This window comes from Schistocerca americana, chromosome 1 (genome assembly GCF_021461395.2).
Source record: "Schistocerca americana isolate TAMUIC-IGC-003095 chromosome 1, iqSchAmer2.1, whole genome shotgun sequence".
In the NCBI taxonomy this organism is placed as follows: Eukaryota; Metazoa; Arthropoda; class Insecta; order Orthoptera; family Acrididae; genus Schistocerca; species Schistocerca americana.
Window position 1 is genome coordinate 955,403,396 of NC_060119.1, and position 16,281 is coordinate 955,419,676.

The 16,281-nt window shown below is 42.3% G+C and overlaps 1 protein-coding gene across 1 annotated transcript in view; it reads right to left on the reverse strand.

Moving 5' to 3' along the window:
• Positions 1-3,336: 3,336 nt before the first annotated feature.
• The window catches only part of LOC124595537, a 112,597-nt gene continuing 99,652 nt past the window's right edge, over positions 3,337-16,281 (reverse strand). The window contains exons 4-5 of the mRNA XM_047134313.1: positions 10,244-10,417; positions 3,337-4,224 (exon numbers count right to left, since the gene is read on the reverse strand). Of these exons, the coding sequence (XP_046990269.1) occupies positions 3,997-4,224; positions 10,244-10,417 (402 nt within the window). The 3' untranslated portion in view covers positions 3,337-3,996. The remainder of the gene's footprint in view (positions 4,225-10,243; positions 10,418-16,281) is intronic.

The window sequence follows — 16,281 nt, forward strand, 5'->3', positions numbered from 1 at the left end:
CAAAAATGTAATTAGAAAAATTTGAGCTTCATTAATTTTAATGATCCTTAGTCAATAAACAGTAAAATTATGTACATGAATTAAATTTAAACTTCTAATATTTACAGGTTGAATACTTACATCTGCTTTCATTAAATTCATCATTCAGACATTTGCTAGTTTCTTGGCTATTACAACCAAGTAAAAATTAAAGCATATTTTTCATTTCAGTGATCCTCAGTTAAGAACACTAATTACAGACTTAAGACTTACATCTGCTTTCCGTACATCCATCATTCACACAGTAGGTAGTTACTTGGCAGTTACAACCAAGTATTGTCAAAAATTAAAATATAATAAATTTTCATTAAAATGGTCTGGTGCACTTGTTGAGAAACTCATGGATGAATAAAAGGAGTTGGCCACCAAAAATTCTTGTAAATTATGTTTAAATTGTGCCTTGTCTGAAACTAAACTCTTAATGGTTGCTGGTAACGTATTGAAAATATGCGTTGCTGAATACTGGACTCCTTTCTGGGCAAGAGTAAGTGATTTTAAATCTTTATGTATATTGTTCTTATTCCTCCTAAATCCGACGTTCTCATGGTAGCGCTCAGCTGTTACGTAGTTTACTCGAATCCAACTGGTGAAACAAAAATTATTGTTTGTTTGTTTGAGGGATCAGAGGTGGTGCCCTGACGTTACAAACAGACGGTGTAACAGTGTCGTGGGTTAAATTACAAAACTCTGCATTAACTTACGGAGAGAGAGGGACTCCAACATTGCTGATGGCGATCTGCCGAACAGGTACGTTTAAATCGGAGTCGTCCTTGATCCATTTCCCGAAAGTAGGCTGCGGCCCCTCCATTCTCTTATCGTCATTGACCCAAGTATGGCGCAACATTCTAGACAGATTTATCACAGTCCTCTTAAGTGAAACCGTTAGCACTTCATTTGGCACGAATACCAGCAACATGGAGTCAACTTTAAAAGTTTGTCTGGAGAGTAAGCCACAGGAAATGTCTGCACCTTTATCTTACTTGTGGCATTGAGGGCAACGAGATCGGTGTCCTCAAAGTGATGACACATTCATCCGTTTACCTATTGTGTTCTTTTGTACGAAACACAACTTTTGCTCTACAGCCAGTTTCGGGTAATTCATTATTATGATATGGTAATCAGTTGAAGCACTTGCCATAGCATATGTCACGACCATCAAAATGTTATGTCAAATCTACACTGGTTCCCAATTACACAAGATACAGTCAAATGCGACAGCTGTTGCATTGTGATTTAGAAGACTGGATGCTAATGTTGGTTTGACAAACCACATTAATGTCGCTGATACGACGATGTCGAACGTACGAGGTGCGACAATAAAGTAATGAGACTGGTTTTCATTGCAAGATGTGGCAACCCTGCAGGCTTACGTAGGCACAATATCTTTGACCTTGGTCTATAAGCTGCTCCTAGTCCAAGCGGCACATCGATGCAACTGTTCAATCGCGGGGTTGTGCTGTAATACGTTAACACGTGTTTGTTTCTCTCGTCACGGAAATGGAACCCACAACATTGCGCAACGGTATGCCATTTCTTTTTGCGTTAAAATGGGTGAAAACGTGACGACAACTTACGATAAGCTTCAGAAGGCTTTTGGAGAGGAGGTTATGTAAAGAGCTTAAGTTTTTCGTTGGCATAAAATGTTTAGTGAAGACAGAACGAATGTTGAAGATGACGACCGCAGTGGACGACCGTATACTTGGTCCATTCACTGTTTCTGGGCCTGGCAGTTGGTCGGTTGGCGTGGAGCAGTGAGGAAATCTCCGCGACACGTAGTTAGGCCGGGCTCGCTGGCGGCCTCTATACAGTGTCAGAATGTGTGGAGCTGTCCCCATTGGTACAATGTTTGTGGCTCACCGATCCTGGACATGAAAGTTGAGTTTTGACTTAATCTACCAGCATGTCACGATTGTTCACAATGTGTCGTTTGGAGTTTGTTGTCAGCTGTTGGCATATTCCTGTGAGCAACAACATGTGTTTTCAAGTTGGCAAATTTTAGCCACCCTCCGGTAGAGTTTAACTGTTCTTGGTTATTTGAGTTGAAGTGCACCAGCGGAATCTTCTGCCTTGTGGCCGTTAATTTTCCGGTTACCTGCCTTGGCCTTGACGTATATTCAGGTTATGTATTTTGCACATCGTGTTATCGTTGTCCAGCATGGTGTGTAGTTTGACAGCTCAATGTATAACTGGTTCAAATGGCTCTTAGCACTGTGGGACTTCTGAGGTCATCAGTCCCCTAGAACTTAGAACTACTTATGCCTAACTAACCTAAGGACATCACACACATCCATGCCCGAGGCAGGAATCGAACCTGCGACGTAGCGGTAGCGCGTTTTCAGACCGTAGCGCCTAGAACCGCTCGGCCACCCCGGCCGGCGTATAATTGGTTGTGGGCGCCAATACCATCTACGACGTACGTTGTTCCATTGAACTCCCTGTTGTGTGCTGGTCGGGTGAAGTGGAGGTTATCTTGTCGGTGGGTCCGTTGACTGTCTGTCGGTTGAGTTGTCGTCGGATCGACAATGGTTGAGCTTGCTGCCTATCTCACCTAAGCGAGTGTCAGTGTTTGAATTCCAGGCTGACCCTCAGAACTTCTGAGCGCACTTGGGTGTACTGCCTTTGCTTGTTTGTTCTTGTTGTTTGTACTTCTATGGCTTCTAGCCGACTTTTAGGTTAAGGTTGTTTTGCCCTTAAGGCGTCAGATGGTTTGGGCCTTCAGCCTAACTTAAGAATTGTTTTACATAAAGCCTTTGGCATTTTTAAAATTAGTGTTATTGAGTCTTAAGTGTTGGGCCTTCAGCCAATTTTGAATTTAAGTTGTTTGCTCTTGAAGTGCCAGATTCTTGGGCCTTCAGCCTAATTAAGGAACTGTTTTAAGATATGGTTTTGCCTTTTAAATTTCTGATTTTGGTTGAGCTTTAAGTTATTGGCTTTCAGTCGTTTTTAAATTAAAGTGGTCTTAAGGCATGAGATTGTACTGCGCATTCACCGCTAATTAAGTTCCAGTTTTAAAATTTTTTGGTTCTTGTAATATTTGATCAAAAAGAAGGTTGTATGTTCGAGTGTAACTGACAGTTGCTTATTTTGGCCCCTTTCCACAACTTAAACGACCTGCCCTGTCCTGAGGGTTTAGCAGGGCGTCTCAGCAACACTTTCAATGTGCAAGTGAGGTCGAAATTATTAGAGACTGGTTTTTGAACTAGTTGGTAGTTTCTTTTCGGTCTTTTTTACTTATCTGTCTGACAAACTTACTCACTGGCTGTTACGCCATATGAGCAAATATTTTTGACTATTTACTATGGAAACAGTGAAGAATGTTTATTCTAGGCTCTTTACAATATGTACAAGAAAGTGCTTTTCATTTTATACCGCATTCATCTAAAGGAAACATAAAAGGGGTAAGGAAACAAAACAAAACATCTTGACTCTGTGGATAGTAAAACGTTAAAGACAATGATTTTCAGTCACGAAGTGATCAGCGAAGAACCTTTAAAATGACTGGTAACGTGATCTTAACTTGTGAACATTGGTACCTGAATGGGTAGCATTACTTAAAATTAAATAATAACAAGATGATGCGTACAAGAAATTACTATTAAAAATTTTTTTAGCAATTGTTGGCGTACGATTGATTTATAAGTAGAAACGAATTTAATCCTCGTTTATATAACGTAATAGCGCCCTTCGATTAATGTGAGTGGGTAAAACAGTGTCATCGATAAAATATTGTAGGAGTCAGTGATGTAAAAACCACGTTTTACGTAAGACTGTAATAGTATACGTCAGTTTGTCAGAGGCAGTTCCCTTTCCTAAACACTACTTCTTATTAAAATGTTCATTTCGGTAACAGTTTGTGGCGAGACACCGTCTTCCCTAAAATTAAAATGTCGATTTTAAAACTGTAATTTAACGATCGTGCACGGCAAGGTCTGAGAGGCCCGCCCCCGGCTCCGGCCCCTAGGCAGTTTCGGCACCTGGCCGAGACCTCAGTAGTGTGATGTAGCTGCGCATGATGCTCTCGATGCGCACGCGGTAGTCGGGGCCCAGCTTGCGCGCCCACTCGCCGATGCGCTGCTTGGACAGCGACTCGCTGCCCTCCATACTGGGTACGTTCTGCGGACTGATCATCATCGCCGGCATCAGCCAGAAGCCCATCAGCAGCCCCCAGAGAGCGTGGCGTTGCACCTGTAATGTTTCACACATCTCACTCTTGACCTCAAATTTGTTGCAAAATAGAAATGGAAGGTAATCGTGCTCGTGGACTCTCATATGTTATCATAGAGTAAATGTGCAGTGTGAATGAAAATTCGCGCACTCTAACGCCTCAGAGCGATTCGTTGTGTGCTAACAGTACAAAGATATCTGTAACAAAATTTAGTTCCGTGCATATTTTAGATTGAAAACATGTGTCAAGGAAGCCCCTCCATGAAACTTCCTGACAGATTGAAACCGTGTGCCGGACCGAGACTCGAACTCGGAAGCTTTGCCTTTCGCGGACAAGTTCAAATGGTTCAAATGGCTCTGAGCACTGTGGGACTTAACTGCTGAGGTCACCAGTCCCCTAGAACTTAGAAATACATAAACCTAACTAACCTAAGGACATCACACACATCCATGCCCGAGGCAGGATTCGAACCTGCGACCGTAGTGGTCACGAGGTTCCAGACTGTAGCGCCTAGAACCGCTCGGCCACTCCGGCCAGCGCCCGGGCAAATGCTCTTGGTAGGTGGGAGATGAGGTACTTTTAGGGGCGTCGTATGACGTCCGCCCACACCAAATTACGAGAACCGTGACGAACAAAATGAAGATAAAAGAAGAAAAAAGTCCGTAGAGCACTTGCCCGTGAAAGGTGAAAGTCTCGTGTTACACAGTTTTAATTTTCCAGGAAGTTACATCTCACCATACACACCGCTGCGGAATGAAAATATCGTTCTGAAGCTGAGCCACGCTTTCCGGTCCATTGCCTGTACTGCTTCTCTTTTATTCAGGTATCTCCCTTCTACCAATGCAAAAAGAAGGTATAAAACATGCAGAATGTCTCCACATTTATAGGATTTATAGTTATGGTGTCCTGTCAAAAGCAAATTTATTTCCTTACTGACTGAGTATTTCTGTCATGTGTTTTCAATGATCATTGTTAATTGTTAAAAACTAACTATAAATGAATGTGTGTATTGGAGAAATGAATTACTACTGCAATATTGGTCAGATAAAGAAAGACAAAAAAAAATCCACTGACACACCTTGACCCGAAACTACTCTCGAATTCAAGTTTTCAAACGGAGAACCGCAGCCACTGTGCACAATGGACAGTACAACTACTGAGAGCTGTTTGAGGATTCTTATCGAACGTGGTATTACCATGTTGCCAAATTTCCTACCTCTGACGTCCATTTCCTGCTGAAAATACGCACAGGGCGAAAAGTTTTTGCACGCCACAGAACAATTTTCTGCACACTAACAGCACAAAATGTCTCATAGTGGACAAATTGTACTTCACCTAACATCTAAGGAGTCCGACAGTGACGAAAATGACGAAAAATTTGATTAATGGCACCTTGTGAACATTTATTAATTGGAAGAAAACTTCATGGCTTTACTAACAAACTTTCTCATATCGAATATGCCTCTTGAAGATGCTAAAAGTACGGAGGAAACCAACACCTTGGCTAACTGATCAAATAGAACAGTTTATGAACCTCAGACAAAAATGAAAAACTCAGGTATGCCCACACATTAACTCAAGACAGAAAAAGACCAGTTGTGCTATGGAAAAACCTGCGTGGTTTTGGTATAGACAAAGTAAAAGCTGCAGCTGATCCCATTGTCCCAGCCAAGAACAGAACCGATACTTCACATTACCAACGACAATTGAACCACAAACGAAACGCAGTCATTGATTACTTCGTGTGGGTAAACGACTATAGCCACGAAAAATACTGTCTAAGCAATGTTACTTGCAGCACCTACAAAAAAGGCATCAGCATCTACTGGACACGATGACGTCAGAGTCCCAATGATGAAGCTTATCATTGAGCCACTTCTGCGCACAGTCACATACATCTTCAACTACTCCGTAACCATAGGTAGTTTCACTGAGGCATGGAAACGTGGACCAGTTAAGCCATTACGTAAAAAGGACGCTGCCACAGCACCCTCTGATTGCCGACTTGTTTGGATTCCTCCTGTACTGTCCAAGGCCTTAGAATATACAAGGTGGTCCATTGATCGTGACCGGGCCAAATATCTCACGAAATAAGCGTCAAACGAAAAAACTACGAAGAAATAAACTTGTCTAGCTTGAAGGGGGAAACCACATGGCGCTATGGTTGGCCCGCTAGATGGCGCTGTCATAGGACAAATGGATAAACTGCGTTTTTTTAAAAATAGCAACTCCCATTTTTATTACATATTCGTGTGGTACGTAAAGAAATATGAGTGTTTTAGTTTGACCACTTTTTCGCTCTGTGAAAGTATGCTATGTAAAGCCTATGTATCATAAAATAACTTCCATAGAACGAAAAAAAACGAACGATTTTGATCGCAACCGTCTCTAGTCTCAGTGAATTTCATGTAGGTGGTGCGCCGCAGCTTGTAAATAGTTCACCATGATAAGCTGGTAGTTAGTATAGAGGTTTTCTTGAGTATACCATCTTCGATATCCAATGTCATCATAAGTGAGTCTAATGCACTTACGGTAATGACAATAATAAAGTGTAATCTGAGTGATTCTTTTACAATCATATTCCGTTGTATGGTATCATAGTTATAATGCTTAAAAGACGTCTGTCACATACGTGAAACGATGGATCTGATGACGTCTGAAGCCGTAACTGGTACTCCACGAATCATCTTTATTCAAACAACACCTCATTCTGGTGTTTATGACGTTCCCTCAACCTGTTCTTGTAGCAGTCTAACAGTTTGTCTGTTTAAATGTAATGTACGTAGTAGTACACAAATAGAACACGGTATGGAAATTTTCATAAGAAAAATTACAGTCAGTTTGGTAAAAGGAACAACTAAGAGCAAAAGAAACAGTGGCAAATGAAGAAATAACAGCGCACACAAGTAAATTTTAATATCTGAGGCATAATCTAGAAGTATATGAAATCAGACGATGTTGAAATGAAATTTCAATGTTTTAAGCTACACTGCGTCCAATATTAAAATTTACTTTCAAGAGGGAACCCAACGCAAAACATACTTATCTGAAGCTCTTCGCTTATTGATCCATGAATGTGAAAGCTGGACTAATCTCTGAACTAATTTCTGACCAGCTAAGACAAACTGAAAACTCTGAAATGAGGTTTCTCCGCTTTGTAGGGATTGTTACACGCCCCTCCATCGTAAGAAGAAAGTTGTCGGGCATTAAATTTGGAGTCATCTAGACACAGAAAACAGAATAAGCTGGAGGAAAAATGTTGAACGGAAGGTAGGCAGTAGGATCACCAACGGCTTTGCAATATAATCGCAATGGGAAACGAAGTATGACCACTTCTCAAAAAGCGTCAATATTTTTGAGGCGGAACAGGCTAGTTGGTCTAAACCTTGGTTCATCGTCGTGATTTTCTTTTACCGACAGTATTACTGCAATACATAAAGTGCCTCTGTCTATTCCAGCTTTGTGAAAGTATCATATCGACTGCTCATCTCACTTCATAGCTTCAGCGGCATGATCGCTGTATCGAAAGGTTTGGGAGGAGATGGGAGCACAGGATTATTACACACTAGGTTCTTACACTACACAGTAGGGCTGATACAAGATGTTGAAAAGACGAATGTCAGCTTTTGATACAGAATTTTAACTTTCAGGGGAAGCATACACCCAAGGGGCTCCGAAGTTGTTCGTATTTCGCATTACTGTAGTACATACAGAACTCTTCCAAATGCTGAAACTTCCTGGCTGATTAAAACTGCGTGCCAGACCTGGAAAGAACCCTGGAACCTTTGCGTTTCTTGGGCAAGTGCTCTATCAATTGATTTACTCTATCACGATGCCGGGGTAGCTGAGTTGGTAGAGCACCTGCCTCCAATAGCTTAGCCGGCATGGTAGCTCAGCGTGTTCGGTCAGAGGGATAGCTGCCCTCTGTAATAAAAAAAACTGAGGGAATGGATCAACGAGCGTCATGGGAGGTCCGCCCCCAATAAACACTCAATAACGAACAAAATGAGATTTTTTTTTTTAAAAAAAGGTTCTGAGTTCGAGTCCCGATCCTATCTGGGGACACTGCGCTGGTTACAAATGGTGCTCTAGTACGATGCGCTTTGAAAAATTGATATTCAGTGCTTCATGAGCCTGCTTCTCCATTCTTCTGATTGTTCTTGAACTGGACAATTAGCTAACGGCTACATCATCTGTAGGATCGACATAAAGTGGTTTACAACGGACCATGTAGGCGAGCAGGCAACCCTGGCTCATTCCACGAGCAGGGCACACAGGTGCATTCTGTCGCAAAAGCGGCATAAATAAAGTGCACATTGAATTTTCCTGAAATATCAAGACTGAGTGCCTGACTGGGACCTTTGCCTTCTGCGGGCAAGTGCTCTGATGACTGAGCTAGCCAACCGCTACTCACAACCCACTCTCATAGCTTTACTTTCGTCAATACGCCTTCTCCTACTTTCAGACTTCAGTGATGTTATCCTGCATACTCCTTGAAATAAGGATATTGTGGAGAAATGGCATAACCACAGCCTAAGGGATTGTTGCGAATCTGAATTCTAACTGCAGGTAAGTATGCAGTTATTCGAAACTTACTAGCCTACTGAAATTACACTGACTGTTAAAAATGAAGAACCCAGGAGACAAGATCATACGTCAATGAAATTTTGTCCTCGTACACACTGTCGGCGGGTATGTAAACGATTCTAGTTGCAGTTCTCTGTGGCAAGTAGAATGGCTGCCAGAGTGCATTAGTTTAGTTAGTGCTTAGTGTTGTTACCAAGCGTGGTGGGGTCGAAATGGGGTTTGAGTAGTATCAGATGTTGAGTGCTCACTGAAGGACAAGTAGATTCCGCATACTCGTGGGAGACAGTGTTATCTGCTTCTGGCAGAGTATGGAAGGGGCCCCATTGTGGGTGCCCTTTTGACCGCATGGTCGAATTGTGCTTCCAGATTTGAGGTGTGGTCGTATGTGATAGTGAACTGATGTTGGACAACACTGGAATATTCGGGATGGAATATTCGTTGTCAAGGTTCCGGTCGACTACGCCTGATGACTTTAAGGCAGGATTGTCTTGTTGTACACCAAGCAGATCTGACCCCCTTCAAAACATCTCCGAAAACAATGGACACTCTGTAACATTCTGGGTCATGTCCCACCATTAGTCTGAGACTAGCAGCTACTGGAGTAGGGAACTAACGTTTCATGCGTAGGCTGCCGTTAACGTTACAACACAAATAGCTCTGTTTCGAGTGGTGCCATAACCAGTAAGCGTGGACTGCTGAAGAACGCGTCGAATTATGTTCAGCGACAGTTCACAGTTTTGCACTGTCCCGGATGACCATTGTCTGCGAATCCGGCAGTGACCTGTGATAGATCCTAGTTTTCTAATGTTTTCGGGAGGCGCAGCGGTATAATCCTTGCTTCATCGTTCGGGGAGCGATTGGGTATGACTTCAGGACAGGACTGGTAGTGATTGACGGAACTCTGATGGCACAATGGTATGTCACAGATATCCTGTGTCCTCACGCGACAGTAGCGGGGTGCCACTTTCCAACAGTACAAAACTTGGTCTACACATGACACATGTCTCTATGAACATTCTTGGTAATGCTGAGGTACTCCCCTGACTAGCAAGATCCACAGATATGACAGCGACTGAACACTTGTGGGAACAGCTCGGACATCAACTCCGTCCCAGTAGCGGTATTCAGGGTACCGACGACCAGTTGCAACAGTTGTGCGTCAGCTTGCCTTAGGAGTGCATATAACAGCTTTGACACCCTTCCCCAAATCGAATCATCCAGTGGGCTTATTCTGCCTATTTCTTTGTAAATCTGACTCGATTTTGTAAACAGGGGAAGAACTTAACCTACCCTAACAATGAGTTATATTTCACTTAGTTTCACCGTATCCGCCCGTGTGATTTACTTTTACTTCTGGCAGTTTATGTACTACAATGGAGCGAAAGATGAACGAAATCGGTAACCGATTAGTGTATGCCACCCTCGAGAACGGTGAGTAGCCCATGAAAGTACCTCCGAATGCAGATGGTCCAGAGTGATGTGGTCCGCGGCGCCGGCCGCCTCGTGCTGCAGCTGCTGGTGATAGGCGCCCACCAGATCCTGCAGGTGTTCGCTGAGGACGGCACTCTGCACGGTCGTGAACAGCAGGTACATCACGTCGGTAGCCGCCGATGCGTACCGCAGCACCTGCCACGTGACCCATATCATTGGTAAGCGGGTACAACAGGCTCAACACAGTACAATAAACATAGTAATCCTGGGAAGGTCAGTGGGACGGAACAGCTAATGTAAAATCCATCGAACTGGATATGCTTGTAATAAGAAAAGCACCATGGAAGCAAACTCGGGATCTGAAGCGCAGTGGGAGGCGAGAGATTTTTAATCTTCGTACTAGTTTCATTCCATCATCAATTTCTTTACTGTTTTGTGCCAATGTTTCCCCCACTTCATCTGTCTTACTCCACATCCTCAACAATAAGTAACGGTACATATACATTAGTACATCCATAAGTGGCGATCAACAAATTTCCGTTTGAGGGCGTTGCTGGAACCGATACACGAAGTAGCTCGACTCCGAGGAAGGTATATAAACACCGACAAATAGACAAGTGATTAGTGACATTCGTGTTCTTTCGAAGGCGAGCGGTAAATGCGAAAACGTGAACCATGGCGACGTTGCCTACCACATGTGTCCAAACAGGACTAATGTGGGGACTAATGTGGTGTCATTATTTTGTGGGCTACCGAAGGAAAAATAGCGGTAGACAGCCATCGGAGAATGAAGAGTGAGTATGGAGCAGCAGGTATGTCGGAAACCATCGTTGTGGAATGGTGCGCCAAGTTCCATGTGGTGTGCTGCTACTTCATGATAACACATGTTCCCATGTCGCAAATGTCGCAACGCAGAAGTTACGCCAACTTGAGTGGGAGACACTCGAGTACCCACTCTACAGCCCTGCTCTCTCCCCATTCGATTATCACGCTTTCGGTCCCCTAAAAATACGAGGGTCGTCCACGAAGTAAGTTCCGTTTCTATCTGTGGCAGCGCTACGATCGCAGTTCTGAGCATGCGCGGCAGTTACTCTGACTCAAGGAGAAGAAATAGAAACGGAACTTACTTTGTGGACAACCCTCGCAACTTTCAAGTGTTGACGATTGCAGTGGGAGGAGGATGTGCAGCAAGCAGTTACGGACCTATTCACGTAGCAGGGCACGTGTTTTACCAAATGGGTGCCTTCAAACGGGTGCGTCGGTAGGATGATTGCCTCTGCGATTTTATCTGAGTGGCATATCGATTTTGGATTTATGGCCAAACAGAAACATTTTGCTCGTCGCTCTATGACCTCAGAAGTTAAGTCCCATACTGCTCAGAGCCATTTGAACCATTTTTTTTAGGTGCTGCTATCGATCGCATTACAGTTAGTCGGTGGGCAAGCAGGTTACGTGACGAAAGCGGGCACGGAAATTTTGAAGACTATCCTCGCAGCGGCAGGACTCGTACTGCACACACTCCAGACAATGTGCAGAGAGTTAACGAATTGGTGACTGCTGACAGACGCATCACAGTGAACGAATTGTCACGCTATGTTGGGATAGGGGAAGGAAGTGTTTGCAGAATACTGAAAGCGTTGGCGTTAAAAAAGGTTTGTGCCAGGTGATTCCCAGGATGTTGACAGTGGCTCACAATGAAACAAGAAAAACTGTATGCAGCGAACTTTTGGAACAGTACGAGAATGGTGGAGATGAATTTCTTGGAAGAATTGTGACAGGTGATGAAACATGGCTCCATCATTTTACACCAGAGACAAAGAGGCAATCAATGGAGTGGCATCATACAAATTCACCCAAGAAAAAAAATTCAAAACCACACCTTCTGCTGGAAAAGTTATGGCTACGGTGTTTTTCGATTCCGAAGGACTCTTGCTTCTGGACATCATGCCAAGTGGAACCACCATAAATTCTTATGCATATGTGACGACACTGAAGAAACTTCAAGTTCAACTGAGTCGTGTTCGACGTCCTCGGCAAAAGCAGGATGTTTTGCTGTTGCACAACAATGCACGGCTACAAGTCAGTCAAAAAACCATGGAAGCGATCACAAAACTCGGATGGGGAACACTGAAACACCCGCCTTACAGTTCTGACCTGGCTCCATGTGACTATCATCCCTTTAGGAAATGAAAGACTCTCTTCGTGGAACAAGGTTTGAAGATGATGACTCCCTTGCGCACGCTGCCAAACAGTGACTCCATCAGGTTGGTCCAGAATTTTACCGTGCGGGTATACAGGTGCTGGTTCCAAGATGACGTAAGGCAGTTGAGAGGGATGGAAATTATGTAGAGAAATGAAAATATTGTTCCTAAAGGATGTATCTACACACTGTAAATCTTTAAAACATGTAGAATAAAAGATGGATTTTTAAAAAAATACTGTGCATTTCTTTTGGAGTGACCCTCGTACTTGTTCTTGATAATTTCCGACCGCCTTAGCTACCTCGAGCTTTAAAACCTGCCCTCCTCGTAATAGACATGCTCCACCCTCGTCTATCACTTTGTCGTATCTCTCTACTTCGGGCTGAAACTGTCAGATTAGTTTTGAAGGTTTAATATTTAAAATGTGTTCAGTTTATTTTTACAACGGTCTCTTATTTACTTACAATACTATGTTCTCAAACAATTGTTTCCGAAATAATTTGCTCAAGCCCGTGTCAATACTTGAGATGAATGATCTGATTGTGTTTTTCTTTCTCAGTTACCACTCGCCTTACATCGTAGAATTATTACACGATTCCACACCTTCTGTCCTGGAGTTATGAAGTCATTCATTCTCGTGCAGTTTCGGTTCCCTTTATTTGTCCTAATCACTTGTTCTAATATTGTAATTCGCTATCTACATTGCTTAACTGACACAGAACCAAGACGGCAAGCCCCAACTCTGCATATTTTCTACTTCTATTATTGTTATCTAATTGTTGCTGTTGTTGTATTACCCACAGCACCATCTTGTTTAATGCTACTATAAAATTGACACGAATATCTGGAAACTGAACACAGCAGCTCTTATCAACGAGTCTCCCGTAGAGCGGTCATGGACAAAAGCATCTTCTGAATTAGAAATGAACTACATGTTGAAAGAAGTGAAATCATGAGCTCATAAGAAAATTTTCAATCCATATACCAGATATCTTCTCTTTGGAGTATTGTCAAACTCAATTTATAAACTAGATTAATTTCTATGTGCCATATTACACTGTTTCAGCAACATTACAATGTCGATAAAGGTAATAAATTTACTCTAAGAGTCCTCGATTATTGTGTTTTGTGAAGAAAACTGTCTAGCTCGCTGAATAAATTTCTTTTTTATTACATGTTTCGGCTACTGCCAACGTCAGGGATCAAAAAACTCGCGAAACAAGGTTCAGAGCCAATATTAAAATACACGTATATGCCTAATCTGGACAGCAACCGAGATAACCTCACCTTGATTACGCATAGGTTTTAACATTAATACTAGACCTCGTTTTCCAAGATCAAAGATTTTTTTACCTGATGATGGTAGCAGCCGAAATAGAGTGTTAAAAAAGGAAATTAATGTGGCGACATACACGGTTCTATTCGCAAAACATTACCATATGGAGCCGGCCGAAGTGGCCGTGCGGTTAAAGGCGCTGCAGTCTGGAACCGCAAGACCGCTACGGTCGCAGGTTCGAATCCTGCCTCGGGCATGGATGTTTGTGATGTCCTTAGGTTAGTTAGGTTTAACTAGTTCTAAGTTCTAGGGGACTAATGACCTCAGCAGTTCAGTCCCATAGTGCTCAGAGCCATTACCATATGGATTTGCGAGTTGTTGCTGTAACTCATCCTACGAATCGCAGCGTTGGGGTGAAGTATTCGTGTCGCTTATTTAGCCTGGTATTGTGTATATTGCACTGAAATTTCGCAGATATATTCGATGAGGCAACTTCTAGTGGCTACTACACATACGTTTATTACTCACCTTGCTCCTAGGAAGTAGATGACATTGATATCGTTGGGCCACAGTAAACTACCGAAATGCAATGTAAGAAAAAACGATGATGAAGTAGTAAGAAACAGCTCCAATATTCCCTCTGTGCTCTTTCATCCTATTCATCGATTTACACAGGAATATTTGTTTTTGAGATTACTCATGAACGCACATATACACACAGACTGTGCAGAGTACGCATTTGCCCTCTGAGCACTTGAAGGAAGTTATCGGAAGACTGTTTTCTTCGACGTTTGACAAGAGACACTATCTTATGTTCGTTTGTCGGGAGCTTAAAGAGTGAGCAGTCGGCACACTTTCACTTCGATTTAAAGGTTTTTTAAATAAATGAAAGAGGAGACAATAAGATAGTCAAGTCCTAACACAAACTTACCAGAGAGAAAAGCAGCTTTAAAGTATTATAACTGCTTGTAGATTCATATGAATAAAGATGGATATTTAAAATTGTTTAACTGAGAATCGGAGGCTTTGTCGTTTGACACGATTGTAAAAAATGCCGAACTGGGAAAGGAACTTTTCTGCCCTGACATTCTGCTGCCTGCTTGTATTAAAGCACATGTCGTCATAGTATTGAATAGCATCTCTTATTCCATAAATACAGGTTTTTCCAGCTTTCTTTTATATTTTTAAATCTTTAAATGTGAATCTAAGACCATCCAAAAATATAATTTTTGTTTTTATCGTCTAAAATACGTTTCTACCTGCTTTTCAATAATAGTTCATTCTTTCCGCGCACTATACGAGATTGGAATAATAGAGAATTGTGAAGGTGGTTCAATGAACCCTCTGCCAAGCATTTAAATGTGATTTGCAGAGCATCCATGCAGATGTAGATGTGAAATAATTTACAAATGCCCTTGATGAATATATAGAAAATACTTGCTAATGGGCTGAAATCGAATGTGCAATTGTGTAACCAATAAAGGATAAATGACAGCTGCAGGCGGCGCTGTATCATTTGAACTCTCCTTGTGTATTGTATGTACGAAAACGTGCTGAAAAGTAATGCCTTTGAAGTTTTTAATCTGTCCTCAGTATCAGTTGAGGTATCACGTGTCAGGCATAGCACTCTGTGGACTTTCCCGCTTCACTGACGCGAGCAGCAACCATCTGCCACTAGAGGTCTCCGAATTCTAGCGTGGAACTACGTCTGTGAGAAACGTGCTCTAATCGAGTTTCTAATCGCAGCAAACGTGCTAGCAACTGAAATCCATAGACGAACGAAAGTTGTATTCAGTGATGATTCTGTTGACAGCAGTAATGTGTGTTGTTGGGGTTTTCCATGCCCGTAATGAAGGTCTAGGGACAGCGTATTTAATTAGTGGAAACTGCGGAAACTAAACAACTATTCACGCTGGTATGTAGAATGTATGTGTCTGGCGGCATATCATCTGACTTTCGGAAAAATATCATCCATACACTTCCGAAGACTGCAAGTGCTGAGAAGTACGAGAATTATAGCACGATCGGCTTAACAGCTCATGCATATAAGTTGCTGACAAGAATAATATACAGAAGACTGGAGAAGAAAATTGAGGTGTTAGATGATGACCAGTTTCGCTTTAGGAAAGGTAAAGGCAACAGAGAGTCGTTTCTGACGTTCCGTTTGATAATGGATCAAGACTAAAGAAGAATCAAGGCACGTTCATAGGATTTGTCGACCTGGAAAAAAGTATTCGACTATGCAAAATGGTACAATATGTTCGAAGTTCTGAGAAAAATAGGGGTACGCTATAGGGAGGGACGGATAAAGTACAGTATGTACAAGAGCCAACATGAATAATAGGAGAGGACGACCAAGAACGAAAGTGCTCGGATCAAAAAGGATGTAAGGCAGGAATCTAGTGTTTCACCCCCACTGTTCAATCTGTATTTCGAAGGCACAATGATGAAATAAAAGAAAGATTCACGAACGGGATTAAAATTCAGAGTGAAAAGATATCAACAATACGATTCGCTGGTGACATTGCTGTTACGAGTGAAAGTGAAGAGGAATAACATGATATGCTGAATGAAATGAACTG